At 37.5% G+C, this 27475-nt stretch overlaps 1 protein-coding gene across 4 annotated transcripts; it reads right to left on the reverse strand.

Moving 5' to 3' along the window:
- Positions 1-26766, reverse strand: LATS1 (large tumor suppressor kinase 1). Of its 4 annotated transcripts, none has more exons than XM_067293555.1 (9): positions 26586-26766; positions 21049-21559; positions 16993-17143; positions 13606-15134; positions 7233-7815; positions 5928-6110; positions 5578-5684; positions 4156-4632; positions 1-515 (listed from the first exon to the last, which is right to left on the reverse strand). In XM_067293555.1, the coding sequence occupies exons 2-9, from the start codon at positions 21397-21399 to the stop codon at positions 474-476; spliced, it is 3423 nt and encodes a 1140-aa protein (XP_067149656.1). In that variant the 5' UTR covers positions 21400-21559; positions 26586-26766; the 3' UTR covers positions 1-473. The 4 variants fall into 4 exon arrangements, with proteins under 4 accessions (XP_067149656.1, XP_067149657.1, XP_067149660.1 ...); XM_067293557.1 differs by lacking the exon at positions 1-515 and adding an exon at positions 5195-5270 and having other exon boundaries at positions 4593-4632; XM_067293556.1 differs by lacking the exon at positions 1-515 and having other exon boundaries at positions 4086-4632; positions 17008-17143.
- Positions 26767-27475: the final 709 nt, after the last annotated feature.

The raw sequence follows: 27475 nt of genomic DNA on the forward strand, positions 1-27475 counted from the left end.
TATGCATAATAAATAAACAAGTTTTAATTATTTTGATGCAAGAGGCAGCAGAGGACAGGGAAAGAGCAACAACAAATTCAACTTCTGAACACCAAAATGTAGAGTTTTGAGAACAGGTTACAAACAACATGAGCTGATAGCGAACTACAGTAGCATTTTTGCCATTAAACATATACCAGTTCTTTGTTAACCACTAAGCTGTTGCAGTATAAAGGATACTTGGGAGAGAGGTAGGTGAGGGAGAAGGAAAGAAAACAAATGCATTTGGGCAATTAAAATTTACATTTCATATTTGATTAGCAGAACAAGAATTTGATTTCATTTGTTATAAAGACTCGTATTTTTTTTATTATCCCAGCAGATGTTACACTAAAGAGGCTGATTTTGAGAAAACAGAAACAGTTTCATAAAACGCAGAAAGAATGTCACTAATTACCAGTAGCTGATAAAATTCAGGAATATGCAAAGATGATTCAGTTATACTGTCCACAAATGCTGGAATTCTTTCTCTTAATCTAAAGTAAAATTTTAATAGAATTGTAGTGTTCTGTCAGTAAAATGTTTATAATACAAAAAAGACATTATATATACATATACACACACACTCGCACACACAGAGAATATATATATATATTTTATAAATATATATATATAGGTAAACTTGAATAGTGCCTTTATCAAGAGCATCTGAGGGCGCTCAAACATATTACTATGACATTGACCCAAATTTATTCTCTCTTTGCTTTGGTTGAATTAAAGCAAACAGATTAAAGGTCTCATTTGAAACACCAAAGACATCTGAAACCCAAAGTCTAATAGTATCTTGGGTGACAGCAGCAGCATCTAAGAACCCACCTGCTGCACTGCCTGTTAGCTAAATAATATTAAATGGAGTCTAAATAAATCACTCCCACTCACAGCTTTGCATTTTGCAACAGCAGAAGATATGTCAGTCTCAAAGTGACTCTCTGGTCATACATTCTATATATTTTACTACAAATTGAAGACAGAAAAGACACAGCAAGAGGGCCTGCCCTAGGACTTAATGTCACTGAATATCAGAATAGTATTTACAGTAGTTACATGGTTATAGAACATTTTATAAATACAAATTATATGTATACATGGGGCACATACAAGAGAAATTTATTTTCATTCTTTACAAAGTGAAAGTAATCTGAACTAAAACTTACTGTAGGATCTCACAGCTGCTAGTTATGACCATCTCTTCTCAACCACCAGTACAAACCAATCCCATGACAGGTCACTACTGAAATTTCCACATTTTAAGCACCCTCTGAATACATATGTAAAATGTGAAACTTATGGGAGTTCCAAACTTGGGTAAGGCATAGCATGTTGGAGAGCTGGAGCAACATTTATTTACATGAAATCTTTTTCTTCCACTCAAAGAAGAACTTGAACTGCAACACACTGCATTTTTGCAAAGAAATATATAAAACTGCAGCATATAGATGGAAAAATTCAAACAAGGAACAATGGAATTTCTAACACTAGGTAACAGAAAATGCCAGAAGCGTCTACTGAATTCTAAAGATTTAAATTATTTCTGTATTTGTTTCAGAATGGAAAGATAGCATTTTTCAGTACTTGCACACTTGTTTAAAAGACTCAAATATTTCTTTTAATAAAAACAATTGTTTTAGCTCATGTAGAACTGTGGTGCCTTCAGAGGACTCCCCCCCACCTTTAAACACATACGGGCTAAAAGATCAGTTATAATGTTAGGAATATAATATATTATATATTGCAGGAAAAGGAGAAATATACTCAGATAAAAATGCAGCTTCAACAGATAATTTAATGAAGAACTGCCATTATTTTCTCTGCAAATTTCACAAATGGTCACAGGTAAGGCAAGTTTGATTAAATTACCTTTAACCAGTAATATATTTTATTCCAGGACAAGCAGACCAGTTTTACTGGGATACTTACTATGAAGGAGGATAATCTTTGAAAGTTCATTTACATTGAAAACAATCTTTTTTACATAATGTATAAAATGGAGTAGTTATACACTGCAGCCATTTTATAATATTTAAGCTAAATAAAATAATTCTTAAAAGCTATTCTGTTTCAACAACTGTAGGACAAGCAGAGAAATCTATTTTGATCACAGAAAGTAGCTACCTGTTTAAGAAAACAAAGTGTTTTTAATAACTGTCTTTTCATCATGATAAGCACTTCACAGTATAGGGGTGAACATCCACAAATATTTTTTTCCTGTGGCAAAGTCTGTTTAAGAAGTTTCCACAATGCCTTCTCTCTTTACTGCAGTTCACTTCCTCCTCAGTTATGCCAATATAAACTATTTCTTCGGCTATACTTGAAACCGAATCACTCAAATGAACCAGGCTACAAGAAAAAAATCTCCAAATATTAAACACCAACCATTTTTTTCACTGATCTATTATTTAGCATAGTACAACAGAGAAAGACACTGAAGCACAGAAAGGGAATAAATGGTTGGAAGAACACATGAATTTCTTAAACCAGCTTGGTGAGAAAAGTAAGCTAGTGACCGGTGTTCACTATGAGAACAGCTACAAATAGCAATTTCATGATGTTTAGATAGTTATAATGCCAGTGCAGTGGCACAAAATAATAATTTTAAAAAAAGCAGTAATCCTTACAGTTACATTAAGATTAGTCACTGGAATTCAATTCCAAAAAGGGAATGTCTAAAAAGACACAAATTTAACTACAAATAGTGCACTTTCTTTACCACTGTGCTAGCTGCAGGATAGAGAAAGAGCGAGAGAGTGGAAGAGAGACAGAGAAAGAAATGTAATTCTCTCTTCCACACGTAACTCCTGATCTTCTCAACAGGGAAGCTGCTTAGAGGGCTGCCTCCTGAGGTTATCACCCTCCCACCATGAGACCAAGGAGATGCCGCTCACCTGCTGTGAAAAACTACAAAAGCAATAATGCAGAACAGAGGACACACAGCTGTATGTTCCTAGTTTTGTTTTTTGTTTTGAACTGGGCTGTGAAAGAGGAAGCACTGAAGGTGTAATGAGAGAAACTGACAGCTCACACTGACTGTGCATGGTATTTCTCCTCTTTGTTAACTATGGGGAAAACTGTTAAAGCCAAGTCACACTGGTCTCCTCAACAACACTCTCAAAAGCCGTACTTTTTAATCTTTTCCCATTACTATCTCAAGTGTATAAGAAAGGAAAATATTCTAAAATTTATTTTTTCAAACTAAAAATTCTGAATACAGCAGAATTGTACAGACTTTACAGTATGGTGTAATCAGAAAATTAAACTAGAAGAGTTCAAAAAGTATTTTTCCTCACATAACAGAACTGATGACAGGAGAAGAGTAAGCTGTTTATGAGTGAATGCTCCTTCTGCTTTAAGAGTACCACTCACATGCTACAGGGTTATTAACTTCAAATTCAATTACCCATTCAATAAAAGACTAGTTTTAATGCTTTATCACTTTACAATCATATTGCAGTCAAGACTTTCTTGTTCCAAAGCTGAGAACTATGCCATTACTGCAGTGGCTACAAACATTTCATCAGACAGATGGCTCAGTTTTTCCAACACTCTAACTAGGCTAAGTATTGTGAGAAGGGAGGGTACAGCAGCCTTTTTTTCAGAAATAGATCAGATAGCTTTATTAGTGTAAAGTAGGTTTTATATTTGGTCAATGAAAGGAAGAACTGTCATTAAAAAATTCTGGAACAAAGATTTGGTTTTTTAAAATTATTTAGTATATGTACAAACAGATACCAGGCATCTCTTTAGGATTAAAAAAATCACTATTTCCTATTTTGAGTACTTAGAGTACAGAGAACTGATAATAAAATTCAGGTCATAATTTTTTTTCATCAAACATCAACTCTCTAAATTAAACGATTAACAATGCTGGAATAAATTAATGTTTGAGAAGGATTTCCCTGTATTTTGGGGAAACAAAATGTACAGGAGTGGGGAAGACATAACTGTCTTAGTGTTTAAAAAAAAAAAAGTGTGCATATATTCACCCTAGCAATCTTCTGTCAATTCTCTTATTAAAAGAGATTTTTCAAAAAATTCAGCTGCAAAATAAGTTTGTCTTATCTATTTTTTATTCCTCTACTAAACATAAACCAGGTCACGATTTTGAACCCCTCTACCTGCCTGTTCATCATCATCATCGTCGTCATCATCTGACTGCTGTTCTGAGTTTTGTGGATTACCATATTCATATTCAATGGGCTTTGGATTGTTGTAAGGGTAGCCATTGTCATCAAAAAACCTTCGGAATGTGAACTCATAAAAAGCATGCTCAGGATGTTTTCCATTTTTGTACCATCCGTTAAGTGTATCATTTATGTTCCCTTCCTTATCATCACTCCACAATTTATCTGGATCAACTGGATCAAAGTTTGATGTGTCTGTAGGATGAGCAATTTTGGGAATGTAGAAAGCAGACTGCCGCCGTAGATCGCTTGAAAAATCAATTGTTCTAAAAAATGGATGAGCTTTTATTTCATCTGCACCATTTTTGCCTAAACGATCTTCTGGCCCTCGGCAGAGTTTAATAATAAGGTCAGAGGCCTCTGGAGTCAGTTTAGCTTGAGGTGGAATATGAAGAGCAGTCTGCCAGTTGATAACCTTAAAAGCAAAAAGAGGTGTTGTTATATTTATTATTTCATAAAAATAAAAACCCCAATGAAAAAAAAAAAACATTTGACAAAGTGTTTTTACACTAGAGGGAAAACCTGAAGCTGCTTTTTCAGAAAGGCAGGGAATATTTTGTTTGTGAATTTGACAAAATCTAGATAAAATTTATTCACATTCCAGGTCTAAACTGGAGTCTGGCACAGAACACCCCTGCCGTAATGCAGCAAAGGCATCATAAAGGCCAGTATCTGGAATCTGAAACTAGGCACCCAGCTTATAATCTTAAAAAGAGGGTGAGGCAAATGGATTTTGAATTACTTGATGCATTGGAAAGATAACAGCTTTAAAGACTACATATGGGCCAACTAATATCTTGCAAGCCAAATGTAACTTTGCAAAAGTGGCACTTGCAGAAGATTTCCCTGGTGGATTTTCTTAAATGGCTGAGACTCAGGAAGGGAAGGACCAACAGTTCTGAGTGGGACCAGTAACCCTGGGCAGCCACTCTCATCCTCTGTTCCTCCACTTTTTTATGTTGAGCAGCAGCACATACTTCACCAAAGAAAATCCTCTGCAGGTGACAGCAGGAGGACAGGGAAGGCAAATGTTGGGAAAAGAACACCCAGATGCTGGAAGAAGAAAAGAAAAAAAGTGAGGACCTGGAAATGAATGCAGGAAGGGGATGGTTGAGATTTGAAATGTGATTATTAGCTGGCATATTTACTGTATGAGTGGGAAAAGATAGGATCTTGATGCTTAAAGATACCTTACAAAATAAGTGCATTACCTGTAATCCTGTTACTTTATAACATACTTGTATACAGTAGCACTCTCAAAAATCACCTTTGATTCCATCACAAATTAGAAAGATTATGTTAATTTCAAGCACACTTTTTTGGCTTTTTCAGACTGTTAACATGAGAGTTTTAAATTTACCTTCATTTGTGTTTCCAGGGGTGTTTGTGCCAGGAAAGGAGGCTGCCCCACTAACATTTCAAAGAGAATTACTCCAACACTCCACCAGTCACACAATTGTGTGTAACCTGAAACAAAGTCAAAACTAGGTAATCAAAGCCTTAGGATAATTTAAAACTTTTATTTATAAAAATAAAAAGGTTTTACTAAAGAATTCTATTCAGTACTTAAGACTTCCATATTAACAATCATTTAATATTTATTTTTTGTCAAACATCATATAGTTGGTAAAAGTGCATGTATAAGAAAGCTGAAGGACACTACCTGGGTATCAGTTACTTTGCAGTAAGATTAAAGTAAAAACTCTTCACCTGTTCGTAACAATACTTCTGGTGCAATATAATTAGGTGTGCCAACAAGGGAATGGGCCAGACAGCGCTGATGCTGACGTGCAGCCCTGCGTTCGAGTGGCTTCAGCCGATCTCCACATCTGCAGTTTGCTGGGTCACCCCATTCATTGCTGAAATCCATACTGTCTTGACGTGCATGATCACCTACAATTGAGCAAGACAGTTGCCAAAATTGAGGAAGATTACTTTAGTTCTTAACTAAGATGCAATTTTCTCCATTTGTTAACAGTCCTTGTTTTAAGACAGAATCTATTCAAATTCAATACTCAAAAATGGAAAAAGAAGAACTAAAAAGGTCTTAGAATATCAGCATTTTGAACTTTTTGCTTATGATATAAAATATCAGCTTTTGAGGTTCTTTTTTTAAAGTTAATTTTTGGCATAATGATGGCAAAATATCAGGTCTGATCTTTTGTTACTTTTTCCTGGGGGGGGGACACAAAACACACTGAGTGTACAGGATGTATATTTTTCCTGCTCTTATACAGAGGAAACAACATAAAAGTATTATGGAATCAACTGATGCTGAAAAATCAGTCACATTTAAAATCTTCCACATATTGTGATTATTCAGTTTTATTCTCTTACCCTGAATAACGTTGATACTTTTGCTTCCTCTCTAGTGACTGTGTAATAGTCTGGCCTAAGAGGCATCATATTTTAATATAAAAACAAGCCAAAAGTAACTTAAAAATAGTTTTTGAAGATTTTTTTTCTTTTTGCAAAGCAAAAAAATTGTATCGGTTATTATGAAATCTGCATTTTGCGACTCATAGTACTGAGAAAATTTCTTTGCTCAAGCTTTTTTCAACCATTTTTTTTAAGGCATCAAGTAGGCTTTTTGAAAGCCTACTGAAACATTTCTCATAAATCAGTAGGTTGCACTGAATGGAAGTATAGGAGACACTTAGGCAAGACTTTCAAGAACACCTAAATTTTAAACTTTAAGCCTATCTTCAAAACTGAGGTAGGGCTGTATCTACGTAATTACCTGGTTACAGCTGTGATTTTCTCTCCCCAACTTTTGGAAACCACTAATGGGACAAACTTAGAGTAACATAGCTTATTCCTTCTGCCTTAAGGAATCAAGGCCTACACTTGGAAAGTCTAACTAAATGTTGCTTTCTGCAGTTTGAATGGTGTGCAGATACATTGCTAGATGCTTTGCTGTTCAGAAAAGAAATGTCACCGTCACTTATTATTTAAGCCCTGGCAAAGAATGATGCTTCAACAAAATAAAAAGGAAACTATTTATATTTTTCTTACCACTCTGGTAGTATTTTGAATCATGGGTCCATCGAAAACCTGTACAGAGCCCGAAGTCTGTCAATTTAATGTGACCATCGCGGTCTATCAAAATATTATCAGGTTTAATATCTCTGTGAATGAAGCCCATTTTATGAACACTTTCAACTGCGCAGGTCAGTTCTGCTGTGTAGAACCGTGCCAGATTTTCTGGAAAGACACCCATTCTAATTAAGAGACTCATCATATCACCACCTGGAATGTAGTCCATTACAAAGTACAAATTGTCCTTATCTTGGAATGAATAGTACAGACGAACCACCCATTCATTATCAGCTTCTGCAAGGATATCCCGCTCAGCTTTAACATGAGCAACTTGATTCCTAAGCAATACATCTTTCTTTCTCAAAGTTTTTGTTGCATATAAAGCATTGGTATCCACTTTTCTTGCTAGGCAGACTTCTCCAAATGCCCCAACTCCCAGGGTTTTAATTTTTACAAACATCGACTTGTCCATTTTAGCTCTTCTTAGACGAATGTAATTAGACTCTTTCTGGCACAACATTTTCCTCATTTGATCTCGGGCTTCTGGTGACAATCCAACCTGTGCAGCAAACAGAATTAAATCTGATGAGTGAATACTACTCTTAACTCTTGGTGTTCTTCAAATAATTAGAAGGCTTAGGCAAAGCAAACCACATACTTATATCTACAATGTGGAAAAACACTTCAAAAATTTTTTAATTTATATATTAGGATTCTATGAAAACACATAGGAGTGATACAAAACAAAACGTGTGATCTAAGGGGCACTTTCAACAGCAAAATGCACAAGGTGCCATGCACCAGCAGGTTCTTGAGAAGGGAATATGTTCTCAAGGAGATAAGAGGGTGAGAAAGCAGAAAACTACCCTCCCCTTACGCAACAAGACTGTGGTGCAGGAGGGAAGCCATTAGCGCTCGCCCCCTCTCAGATAGTTCTTTTTCATATTAAATTGTCAACTCATTAGTCAAGTAGTTTCCAAACTTTTGGACAAAGTCACCCATCAGATTTTCTTGTGGATCACCAGCATAGCCATGCAGCTTAGAAGTTTGTAAATTGTCCAGTTTAACACAGTTGAAAGACTATTTACTATGGCGTCAGACAGCAGTTGGTCTACAGTCTTGGTTTGGGAATCATTAAATTAGGTCATAAAGTGTTCTATATGCTCAGTTTTTCATGGATGCTCTGGATTAACAGTGTCATTGCTAAACTGATTCTTTACATAACTATTTAATGTATTGGCCTTAAGATTTTATAACTACATGTGAAAACTGTTCCCCTGCAAGCTTTTTTTTTTTTTTTTTTAATTGTTTCCACTGATTCTCTTAACTGAAGAAGACCTGTCAAGGATTCTGTCCTTTTCTGCTTCTTGGGCAAAACAAAGAAAGCCTAAAAAGTTTTCTGATTATTTTTATGTTAAAATTGAGCTCTTATCCATCTTGGAAGACCACACTGCATCTGCACATCTAGTAAATGGATATTAAAAAAAAATCGGATGGTAGAAGTTAAACAGTTTGCATTCTTACAATTGCTCAATGTTTATCCAACTTAAATCAGTAGTATTTAGGAATTTTCTGTTGAAGAATCCAAACCCTTCTTAAAGATATATGATCAAACATTACAAACAATACAGAAGTCTCAAGAAAACCAAGGTAAAAAGCAGAAGCAAATATATTTGATGCTTTTCACTCTCCCTACATATTACTGTTGAGAGAGAGAGAGAGAGAGGAAAAAGAAAAAAAAAGCTTTTTGAGCTTTCCTTTGCAGTAAAAGAACACAGTCCTTCAAAAGTCTTTTTGATCATATTTGGCTAAATAATTCATCTTTTTACTAACTTTGCTAATTCCATATTCACTATGGAAATGTAGCTGAGGGTACAATGATTACTGCATTAACTGCTTCCCTGATTCTTTACAGAGCAAAAGGAAGCCAGGATATGCATAGTAGCAGTAAGTTTTTAAGAGCTAACTAAGGAGCTGCAGTAGGAAAGACCTCCACTAGCTAGAGCAGAAATCACTAAACTTCCTGACCATGCCAGCAGAATTTCAATTATAGGAAGGAGTGAGTATGTGACTCTCATGCTTCCCCATACATCTATGCAAACCAGAACCTTACCCCATGGCACTATTTCCATTGCTCACCCAAGCCAAACACATGCATCCTACCACTCAGCTTTCTGCCAAAAGCCAAGACCTGATTTTCCCTCCTATCATAAAATCCACCTCTTTATAGCAGGACTTCAGGCACACTCTTTACTGCTTTCCACTCTATGTTCCAGTAAGTTGGGCAGGGCAATTTCTTTGAAGTGGCTCATTCCTCTACACAGTATCAGTTCCTGACTTCCATCTCTGTGTGTGCCCCTATCTTGAATGAACACCCCTGGTGTTTTGGTCAACAATACTAACATCCTGACAGCCGAAATACTTGCAGGCCACATGTAACTCATCAGCTAAAGCGTGGCAACACTTATCTACAATAACCACCCGGAGCATTCCTGTCATACTCCAACCTGGATTCCTTCTAATATACCTTTGCTGGCTTCAATTCATTTAAAGCATTCCAGTGCCATTTTTCTGGGCAAGTTTCAGGCCCCAGAATCAAAACATCTGTTTTTTTTGGTTTTAATGTGAGCAGAACCTTCCTTCAAATGTTTATGTTCTTTTCTCTGTGATACTACCCCCACATAGCCTTATGTTCATTCCTGCTTTTGCTTTCTTTCTATCAGCAATTTCAAAGTTGTATATGCTCCTTTTATAGCACCTCAATTATTTTATCTGCCATTTGGCTTTGAAGTCACCATCCTAAAGCAATGATTTCCTAGTTCAACCTACACTATACTTTCTCTTTTCATTTTCTGCTGGACATTCTGATTACAAAATTGAATATGGCCAAACATCCTGCAATCCCTGCAAACATCATCACCTCTATTCAACCACTATTCTAGAGGCTTTCCAATTTCTTACTTTCACATCATCTTATCTATTATTATGGTACCACATCTTGCCACTTCTGTCTTCCTAACACTTAAGACACTATTTACAGTATAGTATTCAGGACCATCATCAGGATTAGGTAACCGCTAGTCTAAACTTGTATAAACCGTATGTTAATAGATGACTCCTGCTTTGTGCAACTTAAAATATAACTTGAAACAAAATATAACAGGCTTGACTGAGAAAAAAGGAGCAATAAAAGATCAGTTATACAGATGCCATTTAGAATGTTAAATATTTTCAGGACACTATACATCACCTATTCAAAAAAAAATCTGTTAAAATCACAGAAAATTTCTTACAGGCATCATAGCAAAACTGGATCCAAAGGAGATGCAATTAGGAAAATGTTTACAAAATGTTTATCTATCCAAACAAACTTCACAAGGAGTATCAATTCAAAAAGATTTAAATGGGAAAGGTTGTCTCAAATCTGAGACAAAATTTTTGGTCAAAAAATCAAAGAAAATTTCCTAGCCCAAATCAACATTTCAGTAGTTAGGATTGGACAGTAGTAGTTTCAGACTGGATATGGGAAATAGTTTCAATTCTCTAGTCCAAATCAAGAACAGCAGATTTATGAAGTTATGTTTTCCACAACACATTACTGTAGCAATACCCAGGGCACTGTTCTTTCAGGACAAAGATACAGGGGAAGACATCTCAAGTTTTCTGTGAATAAACATGCTTAAGGTATATTTCAAAGCAGAAGGTGGGATTTTTTTGCAAACTTTAAACAAACACATTTGAAGACCTGACCCTGTTAAATTTTAGGCCACAATGGGTCAGCTGCTCATCTTCCACCTGAACTACAAAGTCTGCTTCAGTGCAGTCCCACTTGTACACAACCAAACCCCACTGACCAGTAGAAAACTGGGAAAGAATATGACCTCATTAGCAACAAAACACGGGAAGGTGGGAGACCCAGTACAGTAATTAATCACTGCAAGTCATGTAAATACAGTCTCCAAGTAGCTTGTAACTTTACCTTCTAGTTCTTTCTGGCTGTTGCACCCTAAGAACTTTTTGTTGTTAAAAATAGTCTAAGCACCCTAATCTGTTGTCTTCCCGACCCAGTCTTCACTTTTTCCTATGTCACTCATCAAAACATAAATATTCATCCCATACTGATCACTCTCCTCTGCATTGAAGTATTTTCCCTAGAACTCCCCTCAGCTACAGCATCTACCAAAAATTAACCAACTTTATCAACTGCACAAATGCTCACGTTCATACCTGCAATGATTTCTATTCAACGCCAGACAAAAGAGCTTATTGAATATGATGTCACGCAATTTGTTCTTATTGCGATTCCTTCTAATCTTGCTGTGTCTTATATCATGATTAGTTGTTCTTTGGGGCAAAGATATTTTCAAAGCTATCCAATATAATATTTGGACATTAGAGTAACGGAAGTAAATCCACACATATAAATTGCATATTTTTGAGATACCTCCACACTATTCCCTAGGATACCTGATACCATATAAAGTGCTGCTACAGACACATTCTTATAACTTTTTTTTTCAAAATTTCTACTAAAGGGAAGAAATGAGGGGATTCAATACTTGCTTAATCCTTTTGAACTTCCTTAAAATAAGTAATGAGCTAGTTTGCCTTTCTCCTTTTCATGAATATCTGCAATATACTTTGCTGCTGTTGGATTTCTATCCTTTACCCTGATAAAAAAGGAGAGGTCTACTGCAGCATAATACTCCATTTTCCACCCTTCCCTTTCCACCCTGTCATCAAACACCCCAGCTTTAAATCTAGCATGAATACTATAAATCTGTTTTCTCATTTCAAATACATTTTACTAGGCTGCTTTAAAGGCACAAGGAAGGTATCAAGGAAAGTTGTATCAGTGTCTGCATATCAGTAATACTTATGCCTGTGATACTATGGAAGACAATCAACATGGTAAGAAGGGAAAGTGAGGTTTGCATATCAACATTAATTATAATCTTACATTTAAGTATTCAAATAGTCAAAATAAATTCATGCTTAATTTTGATGCAGGTATGCATGCAAAATCCTTTAAAAAGGGATCATGCTATTCTTAAATACTGTTGCTCCAAAATCTTACTTGCCTACACAGTGATGGAGGCTACAGAGTTCAGGAAAGCTTCCCACACCTTAATAGTTTAAATCAGCTGTTAGTGGAAGTGAAAAGGAAAGAAAGAAAGACTAAGAATAAAGATCTAGAAGGAGTTCCAGGAAGAAATCTTGCTAACATTTACATATATTGTGATTAAGCATACACTTGTAAAACACTACAGCTTACAGTAAGAACTTTCAAAGAGTAGGAAAACATGGATTTTAAAAGTAGCATTTCAAGAAAGTGGCATAAGACAAATACATTTTTTTCACAGAATCAGTTAAAAGGTACATCATACTTCTCTCAGGTCTTCAGCTACAGTTGTTAAAAAAGTTTTGTAAATACACCTCAAATCTCCATTTTTCCAAATCATAATTTTGCTACTTCTCACTGGTTTTGCTTTTGAAATGACACATGTATACATAAGCTCCAATGTGTACCCTTTCAATTTCATTTAATAGAACATGAAATCCCAGGAATGGACACCACTGACTCTGCCTGGGCAGGAAAAAGTTGATTTTACCTGTTGTTGTTGATATCTGTTTTTCATTATCTCATACAATTATACCTTGTTTAAATAGATACAATTACAACCTGGATTATAAAATACTTAGACAGAAGATACCATGTCTCTTTCATTCTAAAAATCGTAGCTTTTTAATACTGACTTTTTGGATGTGAACTTCTTAAAAAAAACCAAACAACTTACTACTAGCAACAAACTGCTGAAAGTTAAAGGAAGCATCACTGGGTGACTGTATAAAGGCTTTGACCAGCCTACAACTAGTCAATGCTTTGCTATTTGTACCTCCAATGTTTTGAAAGATTATTAAAAACACTGCAAAAAATGCTCTAAAAAATCAGGATTAAATATATTTTATTAAATATAAAATTATTATTAATTATTAATTAAATATAATCCATAACAAAGCTATGAGCCATATCGTTAAATCTCAGTTCATGCAAAAATGATTTTCTTTCCTCCACTTTATCATACATGAGTCAGATGACTTATGTTTAGACACACAAAATCTTACTTTAAGAAAATTAATTTTTAAGATGATAAAGTAGTACCTAAACAAAGCAATGAAGAATTTGACACATTTCAAACACAAAAACTGAAAGTAAACTTCAATACCACACTATATGGCAATGTTCTGTTTATCTGTACTATTTAAACACCCTACTATTAACAAACATTTCTTAAAATTAATACTGAAACAATTTCAGTCAAAGATTTAGAAAGAAGAAAGATTTTACCCGCATCATTTCATTCTCTAGTTGTTTTTTCCGATGCAAACGCTGCTGATGTGACTTGAGTATATTTTCCACATGTTGCTCCATGAAGAACTTAAAGGCCTGAGGGGAATAGCTTTGAATGCGAGACTCTCTTCGTTCTTCATCTTTCTTATTTTTTCTAACAGGAACAGGTGATGTTGTTATTTGTTTCTTTTCTTTATCTGTTGAATCAACACATTCATAACTCTTTTCATTCTCTTCCTCCTTAGATAAAACAGGTGGCTCCTCTTTGCTGAGCTTGGGCCCTGTCTCATATGGATTGACAGATGGATTCTGGTGTAACAAGTGTTTTGGGTAAGGTGGTGGGGGACCCTGGTAATTTGGAGCCTCTGCAACAGGTGACATAACTGCCATATTTGTAGATGGACTTTCAGAGAACGGAATGGTCTGAACAGTTTGCACTGGTTGTGGCATCCATGAAGGGTGAGTTGGTGCTAAGGCAGTCTGTAGCTCTGGCTTTAACACACGCATACTTTTTACTGGTTGCTGAATGGGAGCCGGTGTTATAGCCGTTACTGTTGTAGCTGAAGGCTGAGAACTGCTAGAGTGACTTTGCCTATTTCCGTGATGGTTGTTGAAAGAATTTGATCTTACTGGAACATTGGGTTGCCATGTAGGGATTTCATGCCCATTGCCAGGTGACGACTGTGGTTGTGCAGGTGGAGGCTGTGACCAGGATGCAGGTATTCCAGCTACATTTGTATTATAAAGTTCCATGTTGTGGCTATTCCTATTTGGCACCATCATTGTCTGAGGAAGATTTCCATTGGTGTATGCTGAAGGAGGAGCAGATCCTCCTGCCTGCATCTGCAGTGCTGTAGGACTTTGCCTATTAGTTGGATTTATTGGGTATGGGGGTGGCTGGCGACTCACTGAGTTCCCAGACACAACATTCTGATGAACTATGAATTCTGCCTGGCAATTGCCATTTTGCATTCCAGCTCTTCCCGAGGGAAAGCTAAATTTGCTGTTGGCAGAGCTCTGCATGATTATTGGTTGCCTGCCAATGGGGACAGCACTCATGCCTCTCTGAGCCTGTGCAGAAGAATTCATGGGTGGAGGATTCATTGGCGGAGGTGGATAAGCATCCTGCCATGCTCCTGGTGGTACTGGAGAAATGCGAGAGATCATATATTCCATGCTTCCAGAGTAACGCTTTGTTTGAGAGTTTGGTTCCCAGGAAGGAGGTGGAGGAGTCGTTCCCCTTGGAGGGGGTGTCTGTCCTCGAGGAGGTGGAGGAGGTGGAGTGACGCTCCTTATCTGTGGTAGAGGTGGCGGATTCACTCTTTGTCCATTGCCAGGATGAGCCTGAGCAAATGCTGCTATGCCAGATCCAGATAATGGCCTTCCTACATCAGGCTGAGAACTGGGACTTTCTGAGCGATAAACTACACCATCTCCCAGGGAAGGGCCATGTCTCTGAGGAACCAAGGACTCCTTAGAACCTTTCCAGCTCTGTCTGCGGTGAACTGATTGCTGCACAGTCCCTCCTTTCATAAAGAGAAAAATGTATCAATAATATTACTATATATTATTTCTATGTACTGATTTGAGTATTTTATTTTTCTGCATTAATTACTACAGCAATATGATGGAAATTTTCAGATTTAGCATAATTCACTGAATTTTGCATCAAAGATTCATATTTATCTGGTAATACACACCATGGCATGGTAGTATGCCCAGTACACATTATATGAGCAAACAAATGCAAAGAAACTATGTTATAGGAAATTTACAGACATTACAAATCACTCTTCTGAAGATGCCTCTTGTTTAAATTACTGATGTGCCTGTAATTTTTAATCAAGAAAAAAATAGTAATTTGCAGAATTATTAGGCACACTATGTATTAATTATGCATGCAAGCAACATTCCAATGAGCTCTTCAGTACAAATGCACAAAAATAACAGTATGGAAAAATAAGTTTAGTCAAGTTGCTATTCCTTCCAGTTTAACACTTACAATAGATGAAGTGCTCTTCAACTAAAATTTAACTGAAATTCTGAAAAAAGCAAACAGCCCACTTAAACCCCATACGCAATACAGTTCGTCCAAGTTTATTAAATTCTTCATATGCAAAATTTGAGTAAGTTACTTCCATTTTAACAATTATGTGTTTATGGGTAAAAGTGTTGTGTGGAGGCAAGAAATAAAATTGTATGAAAGCAAAACTTACTGAACCAACTCTACAATATATTTATTTTACATACATTATTTTGCATCTCATAAACAAAATACTAGGCAAGGAATTGATAGCGTATGCAGTCTTGTGCTTTTAACAGTATTGAGATACCTGTAAATACATGCAGTACTACAACTGCTGAAAGCCACTGTATCTTCAACAAAATATAGTGTCAACTGGTATAACTTTGCAAGTAATAATGAAAACCATGGCTGAAAGCATGGTTTAATGTTTACCTAACCATCTAACCCTATTTCACAAGCTAAATGCAAATTAATGCTATACTTTGCTAATCTTGACTACCCATTTTTCTCATGCCTGTATCATCAATTTAAATGTAACTTTACAGAACCAACAGTCAGCACTTGACTTCAGTTGAATAAAAGTTCAGTATTTCTGCTGCATTTGTGAAGTACAGTCTAGGCATATGCTACTAAAACCTGATAAGAAAGAAAACATCAAGATGCACTAAAAATGTGTTTGTATGTTTTAACAGAGTAGTAATGGTGCCAAACTTGCGATTCAGTTGCTACTAATGCTCTAGTCTGTCCCCTAAAATCCACAAAAACATCAAGTCAGCCTTAGAAAACATACAAACAAAATCTGGAACTAAATAGAAAATTAACCAGAGAGGGAGATCCTGAAATACGGCATCCTAAAATACAAATACTGGAACCAGATGCAACACATGCATACGTTGTGCTGCTCTGTGGGAAAGTGTTTGAAAAGAAAGACAAAAAACCTTAAAATAAGAATTTGCTTCCTGTGGCCCTCCCAGTCTGAACTGCAGTGCTCACCACCAACCTCTACATGGCAATTGATATTAACAGTTAAATACGGGCATTACATCAACTAGGGGCAAAAACGACTAAAATGAGATCTGAACCAGACCTGAATGCCATTCCTTAGATATAATACTTAGATACAATACTAAAATATGCAGTCAAAAAATTCATGTTCACCTAAGAGACTCGCGTCAAATACACCTATCTTTCAGAAGAACTATATTACATACTTTAGATACTATTTTTAAAGGAAAAAACTTAAGTCAACATCTCATTCTCTCCTGTTGTGAGCACATGAAGGAGGAATTTGCTATTTTACATTTTCCACCTGTAAGGAAACACTCGCTGAGTTACTGAATTACCCTGGATACACCTACCTGGTGGTTTCATACCTGCGTTAACAGGTCTTGCTGCTGCTGCAACCATCTGTTCCCGACGAGGATCCTGGTAGCTCATTTTACTAATAAATTCAATTGCTGCTTCTATACTACGGTTGTTAGTTTGCCTAAGAGCTTGTACAACCATATCCTAAAGGGAAAATTATATACAAAAAAAAGTTACAAAAAAGGCAACAATAGCAAAAATCATGGGGATTTGGCCAAATATCCCTCCACAATTTTATCAAGGTAGTACATGACTAATTTCTCTCAATCAATTAAAAAATAATCTAAAAATTTTTTCTCCGCAACAGATCCTCAAACACACTTAAACAGTCTGGATCTTCAGAAAGAAAGCTAGCTTGTTGAAGAACCATATTTTGATGTAAATTCTGTCTCATCTCGCCATTCTTATGTAGTTTGTCCATACAGGCATACTGATACTGATATGCACAACTCAGGTTACAGCTCGCTTATACAATGACCAGAGGTCAACCTAAGTTATTTTATGGCAAATACCCTAATGTGAAATTCAAAAGCCTGTTTTTGCTCATTTTCATTCAACTCAGAATGACTTCTGTCAACAAATATTCCATTACTTTCTCCCAAAGAAAGACTTGTGCATGAAAACAACAATATTAGCAGAAATTTCATTACTTTTGAGGTAGATTTAGCCTCTATTTTTTAAGAGAAAAGCTCTGTTAGTGGAAAAAGTATTACGGATCAGTGTTTTTGATCTCATTAAAGTCAGTGGAAAAAGTCAAGCAACAGAGGCAGAATTTCAGAGAAGGTTAAAGTCAGACACTGCTCTCCCACTTATATTGAATGGATTTGTGCAGTTAACTCAGAGTTACAAATCCACAGCATAACTCTTTATAATTAAGCACACTGCCTTTTAGTGATCTGTTAAAGCTGTATTTTGTCATGTCAAAGTGATCATTTCAGTTCACATTGTTTGAACAAGTTACCTACATAAGACATGATTTACCTACTATTAAAATCAATGGGAAAGTGAGGACTTAGAAGGGAAGTAGCCAGTATCCGTTTAAAATTCAAATCCACATTCATAATTTCACCATGCCCGTGCACATTTTTGACATTACAAATGTACATAATTACACACAGTCTTCGAAAACAATAACTGAATTTAGTGGACAAAACAGAACCTTGAAAAGGGTTTTTAAAACAAAAAAATATATAGAATAAGCTTGCAGTAGGGTTTACAGAGTAGCTGTCATTGTTGGAAAAAACAGATGTAGCTTTTAATCACATAGCTCCTTCATCGGATGGTTATGCCTGCACTACTTCTATTGTTATAGGCAAAACTGATTTGTTGCAAAGCAGTACATTTTCAGCACCAGTATGCTACTTGGTCATTGTGCAAACAGAAGATTTAAGTTGTCCACAGTATATGAATTCATTTCCACTTTGAATGTGCTTTTATAGGACTCATCATTCATGTCTACGTATCAACCTTAATTTACTTTTTAATCAACGTTTCAAAATCAAATTTATTGGCTTTTCAGCAAAATAAGTCTGCACTATATAAACCTAAAATAATGAACTCACTTAACCAAGCCATAAAGATAAACAACCAGCAATATTTTAAAGATAAAACTGTAATTTATCCTTAGTTTTCTCTCTCCATTAACCAGAGGACCTGAGGAAGAATCAAAGGATATATTTCTCCTCTGGCTGAAGAACAAAAACCACCTTCGTCACCAATGTGGTGAAGTATTAAATGTCTTGAAGTGTATCACCTAATGCAGAATATATGAGGACTGAACTTGAGTCTTAACAGGTGAGAGAGTTCCTGTGAGCTATTTAAGATGTCTTAAAAAAAAAAAAAAGAAAAGAAAAAATAATGAACTGCATTCTCCTATAATTGTATTACTATATATATCAGTTTCAGCTTTAATCCTGAATACTACCTATTATCAGAAGGGGGGGTGTGGGGGGGAACCAGCAAACCTTCTGTAATGTTCTATATACAGAAAAAATATGAGGGAAAAAAATAAAATCATTATGTTTCCAAATGCAAAGCGCTGACTGGGTCACCAAGTGGTGACTACAGAATATGGCAAAGTAAGAGACCTTTCTCTAGTTTAAAATAAATTTGTATGAACTACTTTGAATCCATTTTCAATACCTCAATGAAATCTCACTTAAAGTTGAGATGAAGAAACATTGCTCACATAGGTACATCCAGATCAGAGAAAATTAAAACAAATAATGGACTTGGTAACTATTAGGTATCATATTAATCTCTACAGAAAGCCAGCAGTACACCAGAGCTCATGAAAGTAAAAGTTCTACATGTAATCTGTTAAATCATGAACACACCCAATGGATGTGGGAAACAGCCCAGACTGGCCAACTGTAAGTAGCTAACATACACTTCTGCTATGATTCAGTTCAAAAAACAATCCCAGCTCAAAATATACTCCCATTTCATTCCTACTTGCTGTCTCAGCCCCTCCAAGAAAAATGCTTTCCTGTTTCAGCTGTACCTGTTCCCTGCATGTTTACAGGTCAGTCCAATATGGGCAACTGTGGAAACACAACTCTGGGTTAACACATGGCAGAAACTGCTTACCTTGACACTGTGCCTGAAAAAAAGGTCCATATAATTGCAAAAGAGTGTCCAGGGAATTCTCAGTTGCATCCAAGAACAAACCGTAGAAGTAAAAGATTTCAAGATACAAAGCGTCCAACAAAACTACTAACTCAAGATACTTTTCTAGTTTATTCGCTGGCTACATATCACTCTTCAGTTAGTGCAGATGACTGTGGGCTCATTCTGTAAAAATGAATCTGAAAACTGATCTAGCGTAAAAAAAAACAAACCCTCAGCAACAAACCACACTGCAGCAACAAATCATTATAAAATCATTTATCATTATAAAAACCCTTTCATTCTTAATGAAAATGCAGTCTGGACCATGTATTTGGGTAAGCCATGAAAAGACACTATCAGCACCTGATAAAGGGATGTGATATAAGGAATGCCAGTTTACAGCTTTGGAGAAGTTCAATCCTGTTAGAGGTAGAGCTCTCTGCAAGCCTTGAAGCATCACACCAGGCAGAACTTTTGAGCTGGTCTTTACTGAGATCAGTGCACTGCTGAAAGGGCAATCCCTGTTGTGGTACAGTGCCATTTTCCTTTGGAAGATGAGTGGTTGGCTAGCTTTTCTTTAACCTGTTTTTGTACTCAGGTTTACAGAAAACATATGAAAATGGGAGTAACTTAGTTTGATGTGTACATCCCAATAGAAACACAAGAGCTATAAGTACACTAATTTCTTATTTCTGGAAACCCGTTTGTCCATCAATACAACTTAAATTCTTACACTTACTAAAGTGAATGAACAGAAATAAGTTTAGCCAGTAATTTCAAAACACAGACTGTGCAATTATCTAGTTTTCCATTCTTATAATGACAACAATACCAGAGCAATCACATATATCCAAATTTCCAAGGGATACAATCTTTCTGTTTTTCTGTTGAAGATGTAATTCAGAGAAGATGCCCACAACTGTTTTTGTTATGTACCCTGTTATTTTATCTGTATCTGATAAAGTACATAATGTAAGGATAGACAAAACTACAGATGTGAAAAGTGCATTAAAATTCATTTCTGAAATATTTGGTGCTGCTTTTCAATTCAGAATGGTCATATTTTATCAACATATTTTAATGGAGCACAATTCAAAATTCTTTTGAGTCTATGAGGAAAAATCCATGTTCTAAAGAGTCCATTTCTATCTGTCTAAAAATGATATAAATAATTAAAACAGCCTACTCCAACCACATAAGAGCAAACTGCACAGGATGCTAAAAAAGGCCAAACCTCTCTAAATCCTTTTGTTCCTCTCCTTCATTCCCCAATATTATCAGTCTCATTGGGTCCTAATTAGAAACCTGTCAGATTTTCAAGGAAATATTCTGCTTACCATAAGCTGTTTAAACCAATTTATGATCAATCCCCCACCCCAAACGTGCACTAATACTTTATAGTTAGCAGAACAACAAATCTTAAAAATAAAACATTTCACCTCATCAAAGCCAGCAGCTTGTAAATCTTGCAGCATTTGTCGATTAACTTCTGATGGTCCTTTGACTGCTGAGGTGGTTTCATTTGCAAAAGGCAGAAGTGAGTTTCGTATCTCCTGCAAAACTTTATGGTACGTTACAAATTTGGGGGGATTTCGGCCTTGTCTAAGATCTTCAGATGACATTTTACCCATGCTGTGATCAGCTTTAGCAGCATCGGAGGGTTTAGGTAAATTCCTGAGGCTCTCTCGTATTTCCTGTAACATCTGCTGGCTACTGCCAGTGTAGTTACTGGCAGGAAAAGTCTTAGGCCTCATTTGTCTATAACCTTCTGGCTTCTCACTTCTCTTCATGAAAACATGTATATATGCAACCTTCACCAAGGACTTGCGCACACAAAATTCAACAAAGATTGGCTGGTAGTTTCAGAACTTGTGAAAACAGTGACTATTATTCACTGTCAAGCTGCGGTTCCTGTAGTGCTGAATTTTCTCACAACCCAAAATAGCTATTCTGGAACAAAACAAAACAAAAGAATTCCTGTTACACATAAAGGAATGAAAAAATTCACAATATAGCACTGGTGGTGGTGAAATGTTCACATGTAGCATTGCCTCTGTAGTACTGAACACGTGCTAAGCAACTTCAGGCAGCCTTCAGTCAACCTAAATTACAAACTGCATTGACCTTCTAACATTCCATTAATAAGCAACGTTTTAGATGCCTCAAGTCTGAACAGTCTTAAATTACAAAGGATCTGGAGTAAAGAGGAAGTTAGGGTGGCAGACAAAGCTTTCAAGAGAAGATAGGAAACACTGCACATGCTTCCCGCACTCCATCCATCACTACTTCTTTGCCTTTCCTCTCTGCTGGTTGCTGCCTCCCTCCCATCACCCCCTTCTCTCTGTCCACTCTCTAAAGCTGAAGGTGTTGATCCGTCAAGAGAGGAGCCAGTTAGCTAGGATATAGAGTTAATAACCTGTTCAGCAATTCTGCCATCAAGCTCCACAAACAGGTGGAAGTTAGAAATACAAACACCAGCACACCAGTGAGAGTATACATATTTGTAACAATTTTATCCACTGTTTACTAGTCATATATTTAAAAAACAAACACTGGGCAAGCTCATGCAAGTTTATGATTTTTGTAACATTTTCCATTTAATTCTGTTTAAGGGCTCAGCTTTCTAAGGCTTTCACAGTCTTGCAGCTCAAGTCTTCTTGACTGCTTCGTTGTCAATAACTCAGTCATTTTTCACATAAGGGGAGTTGGGTGGAGGGAGGAAAAAAGAAAGCTTAAAAATTTTAATCTTAAACTTTATTACTGTAAAATTGTTAAACAATTCAAGCATCAAATTCACTGAGAGCACAACTGTGACATTTGGTAAGGGAAACAGAACATTCTGCCAAAAACAAATAAATAACGTTTGTGTTTTGAAGGGGCTGACTCATCAGGGAGAACCCTGTGCTCTGCAGCAAAGTAAAACCTTTGCATTTGTGCCGTGCAACTAGCCTGTACTGTAATTGGTATGATAAAGGATATAGCAACCAAGGTGAAACACTGAAGAAGTTATAGAGCCTTGTACCCTTTTAGAGTATCATGAAATAAAACTTTTTGTATCTCCATAGAGGAAGAACATATACTAAAGGCAGTGTAAGATACAAAGATTACATATTCTAGCATTGTCGTTTTTTACAAAGGCAACTAAAAGAATGGTAAAAATTTATACTGTTCCTTTACTATAATAAGTAACAATACAAAAATATTTTGTTTTTCTTGTTTCTGTTTCTCAATGTGTTAAAATTTTGCATTTCTAGTTTTCTGAAAGATTCTTTTTGAGGACTCAGATGTTTGTAAGCATCACTTCTCTCTTAAAGAAGTAATGCAGAGACAAAAGTGTTTCTCATATTAGACATTTGCATTAAACAGGTGCCTAAGTAGTTTTAAACAGGCTACACAAAAGCCACTCTCCTTCCATCCAAGTTTCACTTTTATGATAATTTGCAGTGTCATAAACCTACTACTGATTCAGTGACTGAGGAAGAATATGACAAAAAGTTAATAGGAAAAAGAACCCTCTAATCCACATACAAATATGAATGAAATGTTCATACTACCCATATATGAATGAAACTTGATAGCTCAGAAGGGTAGTACATAAATAAGGATGGAGAAGAAGGAACATAAGGGATAGCAACCTAACTCCCTTCTCCTTGGCCAAACACTTACGAAATAATTTAGTTTCTCTAATGGAATTCTCTAAATCTTAAGCGCTGTGACTGTACCTGTAAGCTTTCTTTGACCTGTGCTAAGTTTGAAACTTTAAAGGAATGTCATTTGATAGTGATATTAGAACTTTTTCTGCAGTTTGGTAACACACATTTCTTCAGTGTTCACTGAATAAGGAAAAGACCATCAGGCATCTAAGTGAGATTTAATAATAAACAGGTTTTGCTCAAAGTACTAACTAATCTAGATACAGCAGAAAGCATGCCAAGAGAGAAATTAAAATGCAATTTAATCTTGGCCACTTTCAAGATCACTTAAAAACATGCAAAATTTAAGACCACATGGAAAATATTCAGTTAAAAAACACTTTTTTTTTCCTCCAAAGAAAAGGGAGAAAAAAACTTTGTTTAGACCACTTTACTAGAATTTAGCTTTGCTAGGGAAGTTTCCTTTCTTTTCAAGACATCTGTTTTTCAAAACGCATGTGTTGGTACACAAAAGTGTGTGAGGATACGTGCTAATAACATGCTAATAATTCCAGAGAAGTGAAACCTCTATCATAAGTTCATCCCACAGCACATAACAACAAGGTTGAATAGCTTAGAGGCTTAGTAATTCAGATTACTTGTTCAAATTCAGTCAAAATTAGGAGTAATTACTAGCTCACCACTGGCAGGTAATCTAGATAAAACAGTTGGGATCCATCTTGTGTCAGACAAGTATCAAATGAGAGAAGTAAAAAAATGTCTATATACAACATTTTCATTTTAAGCTGTTCGAAAGGCCTGGAATCCAAAAGAAAACACTTGCTTTGCACCATAATTTTATTTAGTGTTTCAATATTCATTTTACCGTCACCATGCAGGCAGCTGAGATAAATAAATGTAACACCCTTAGGAGAACTCCAGGTTAAATTAAGATGACACTTAATCTGTAAATCAGGAGACCTAGAATCTACCATCTATTCAAGCAGATGGCCTAGGGGAAAAAATAAAATCACCTTGTACACTGACTTGTTTAGGCGTAAAAAAAGAGATAATTGTATTTCTTTTTAAAATGCTTTGAGAACTTTAATACAAGGGATGCTCTAAGAATTCAATAACTATTATTTTGTTGGCAACTGCAGCATATAGTATATGGATTAAGCAGTCTTGGAAAATAAAGTTACACTTTCACATACATTTTTAGCAGAAGCAGTGGTTTATACCAGTGTAAAACAGCCAGTCCACTTACTCTGTGCCAGCATTAACTAAGGCCACACAGAGTGAATCAAGCCAGGGAACTTATCCAGATAAAAAGTAATTTTTTTCCTGGTGGGTTGTTTCTTTTGGCAGCAGTATTGGTTAACAACTTCATGGGTATGTGAAACTACAGTCTTAACTGCTCAGAAACCCAATTAGAACAGTCCTCTACTTCAATGAAGTATGAAGAAGCAAGCATTATCATTGACTACAGTTCACCTTGCTTTGGAGAACCTCAAAATTCAGGGACCATCAAGTCACCTCCTCTTACAGACATTTACACACATTTTAAAACAATCAAGTTTTGACTGATCAGGAAGTAACCCTTCTCAACTGTGTACATCTAACTAGCAAACACTAACTGTACTTGAGGGAACTGCCGCATATTCCCCCTTGCAGTCCTGTATGGTTAAATGCCCTTGATACATCTGTTTGTTAATGCAAATATTTCCACTGATGACATTCTCCATTTCCCTGAAGCAGTTAAATCACTTTTCCTTCCTTTTCAAAATATAAGGATAAACTATTTTCTTCTACAGGTCAAACTGTAAGAAAAAAAATACCCGTCTGTTTACAGCATATCACAAAAGACTGGACCATAAAAAATAGGTGTTTGAATGAAAACACTAAGTGATTGCAGATGCTGACAGTAACATGCTATTGTTCTCTCACTGCCTTTCAACTTCTCTTGGAAATAAAATACACAGCTTTGTAGTAGCTTTGTAAAATTTAATATATACAAAAATTTTGAATATACATTTAAGTACTATATGGTGCTCCATATTCAGCTAGAAATGAAAACAATCTATTTTGGTTTCCTCTCCCATATCACTATTCTAATAACTTATCTTCCACATAATCTCAATCAACTCTTGTTAGAAAAAGTTTAAAACAAGAATTTGGGAGGTATCAAATTAAGTTTGTAGGGGCTTGGCTCAAACCAAAGGAAGCAGTTCTTCAGGTAATAGGTGGTTGAGCTGTAAGGCTCTTTGACAAAGGATGTTTTCAGCACTAAAGATTTACATAGAACGAGGAGGAAAATGGGCACTGAAAATTTGTAAATAATTATGACTACATACATTTGAGGAAGACTTTGAGCTGAAAAAGACTGGAGGCTAGCTGAACATGAGCAGCACTGTATGCTTGCTCTGCTCCTTTCCATTCTTATACACTATCTCCTTTTAATAGGATATAGTTCTTCTTATGTACAAATATATTCTCAGTTCTTATTATTAGTTATTTCTCGAGTGTGCAAGAGTGATCTTCATTGCTACCAGCAGGGCAACCGTTGAAGACCAAAGCATAAGTAGCACTGGCACAGACAGGTACTAAGATATTTCTATTAGTACAGAAGGATCCAACACATCAAGGACCATCCAGACTAGAAGTGCAACACTGGGATAAAAATTTTCAGTATATGACAACCATGAGTACCTCAAGCCTATGGATAGTGTTAAGAAACTGCATTTTTGTTGCACAGCAAGTACCAGACCGTGACCCGGGGTAAAACATGTATGCATGTACTACAGCATGCATCTATATGTAAGAAGAGTTTCAATTTGGTCTGCTGAAGTGCGGGTTTCCTCAGTACCTTAAGTATTCTCCCGGGGAGCTAAGTGGGACTAACATAAGCGGGACTAACACGGCCAAGCACCACCACTGGGGCGACGGGACCTCGTGAGGCAGCGGCACCGTGGTCCAAGCGGCAGCCGCCGCCGCCGCCCGAGCCACGGCCGCGGGGCCCGGGCGGCGCAGACACCGCCTCGCCCAGCCCGGGCCCGGTCCCCGCCGCCTCCGCGGAGGAGTCGGCCCTCGGCGACCGCGAAGTCGCCTTCGGCCACGCAACCCCCGGCAGGGCGGCGGGAGGCAGCGCCGCCTGCCGCGGCCGCCTGCCGCCGCTCCCGGCGGGGCGCAAGGGCCCAGGCTCTGCCGGTCCGCCGCCGCAGGGGCCCGGAGAGGGCCCGTTACCGCCCCCGCAGCCCGGCCGGCCGCGGCCTCTCGCCTTCCCGGCGGCCGCTCCCGAGCCCCGCCAGCGCCCCCTCCCCGCCGCCGCAGCACACCGGACCTACCTGCGGCGAGAAGGCGGCGGCAGCAGCGCCCCGGGCCCGGGCGTGTGCGTATGGCGCCCGGCCACGCCCGTGCGACGACGGCAACGACCGCCGCGGCCCTCAGAGCCGCCGGCAGCGGCTCCTCGGTCGCTCCGCCAGCGCCCCCCTCCCGCCGCCGCCACGGGTCCCTCACTTCGGCGCCGCCATTTTGTCGGTGGCTCCGGCGCGGAGGGTTTCCCGGATATGGGCAGCTCCCGGCCTCCTTTGCGCGCCTCGCCCCCCCCCCCCCCCCCCCCCGTATGGAATGCGGCGGCCAGCGCGGCTCGGCCCAGCCGCGAGCGCCCTACGCAGGCCCCGCCCCCCCGACGAATACAAACGGCCGTTGGTGCTTGTAGCGGTAGCGCGAGCACCTCCACACGGAGCCCTCGTAAGGACCTTTCAGGCGCCGCTTTTTTCTTTTAATGCCACAAAAACGGAGCCCCGTTAAGAGTTAGGAGCCCAGGGAAGCTAAACGGATAAGATCAAGACCCAGTTAATCAAAACAGCTGGGCTTGCATGGTATTAACCACAGCTGTCAGCATGCTGATCAATAAATCTGTTTTCCAAGGGAAAAGATCTCTGATATGACTGAATGGAAGACTTCTTACAGAGGGAGGTCTAAGTTCCCAGAGAAGAACGATTGCTCAGCAAGGTGCATTTTCTAGTGATTTAAACTTTTCTTGCTCAAGTAAAGTGTTGTATTTCAAACAAATAGGGAAGCAAAATTTAAAACTAATAAGCCTCCTAGCAACTCACTCTTTTCTGAAAAAGAATATCCCTGTAACTAATGTACAACCCATGTTCTTCAGCTAGACACACAAGAAATCCCAATCAGGTAAGTTATTATGAGAAGAGATGAAGAATGCTTTTCT

This window comes from Apteryx mantelli, chromosome 3 (genome assembly GCF_036417845.1).
Source record: "Apteryx mantelli isolate bAptMan1 chromosome 3, bAptMan1.hap1, whole genome shotgun sequence".
NCBI lineage: Eukaryota > Metazoa > Chordata > Aves > Apterygiformes > Apterygidae > Apteryx > Apteryx mantelli.

Bases quoted from the DNA above. Each gene is read 5' to 3' on its own strand.
- LATS1 (XM_067293555.1), bottom strand. From the start codon at position 21,399: ATGAAGAGAAGTGAGAAGCCAGAAGGTTATAGACAAATGAGGCCTAAG. The intron at 17,144-21,048 runs GTGAAATGTTTT...TTTTCCCTTTAG, and splicing joins AAGCTGCTGGCTTTGATGAG to GATATGGTTGTACAAGCTCT. The intron at 5,685-5,927 runs GTGAAGAGTTTT...ACTTTGTTTCAG, and splicing joins AGAAGTATTGTTACGAACAG to GTTACACACAATTGTGTGAC.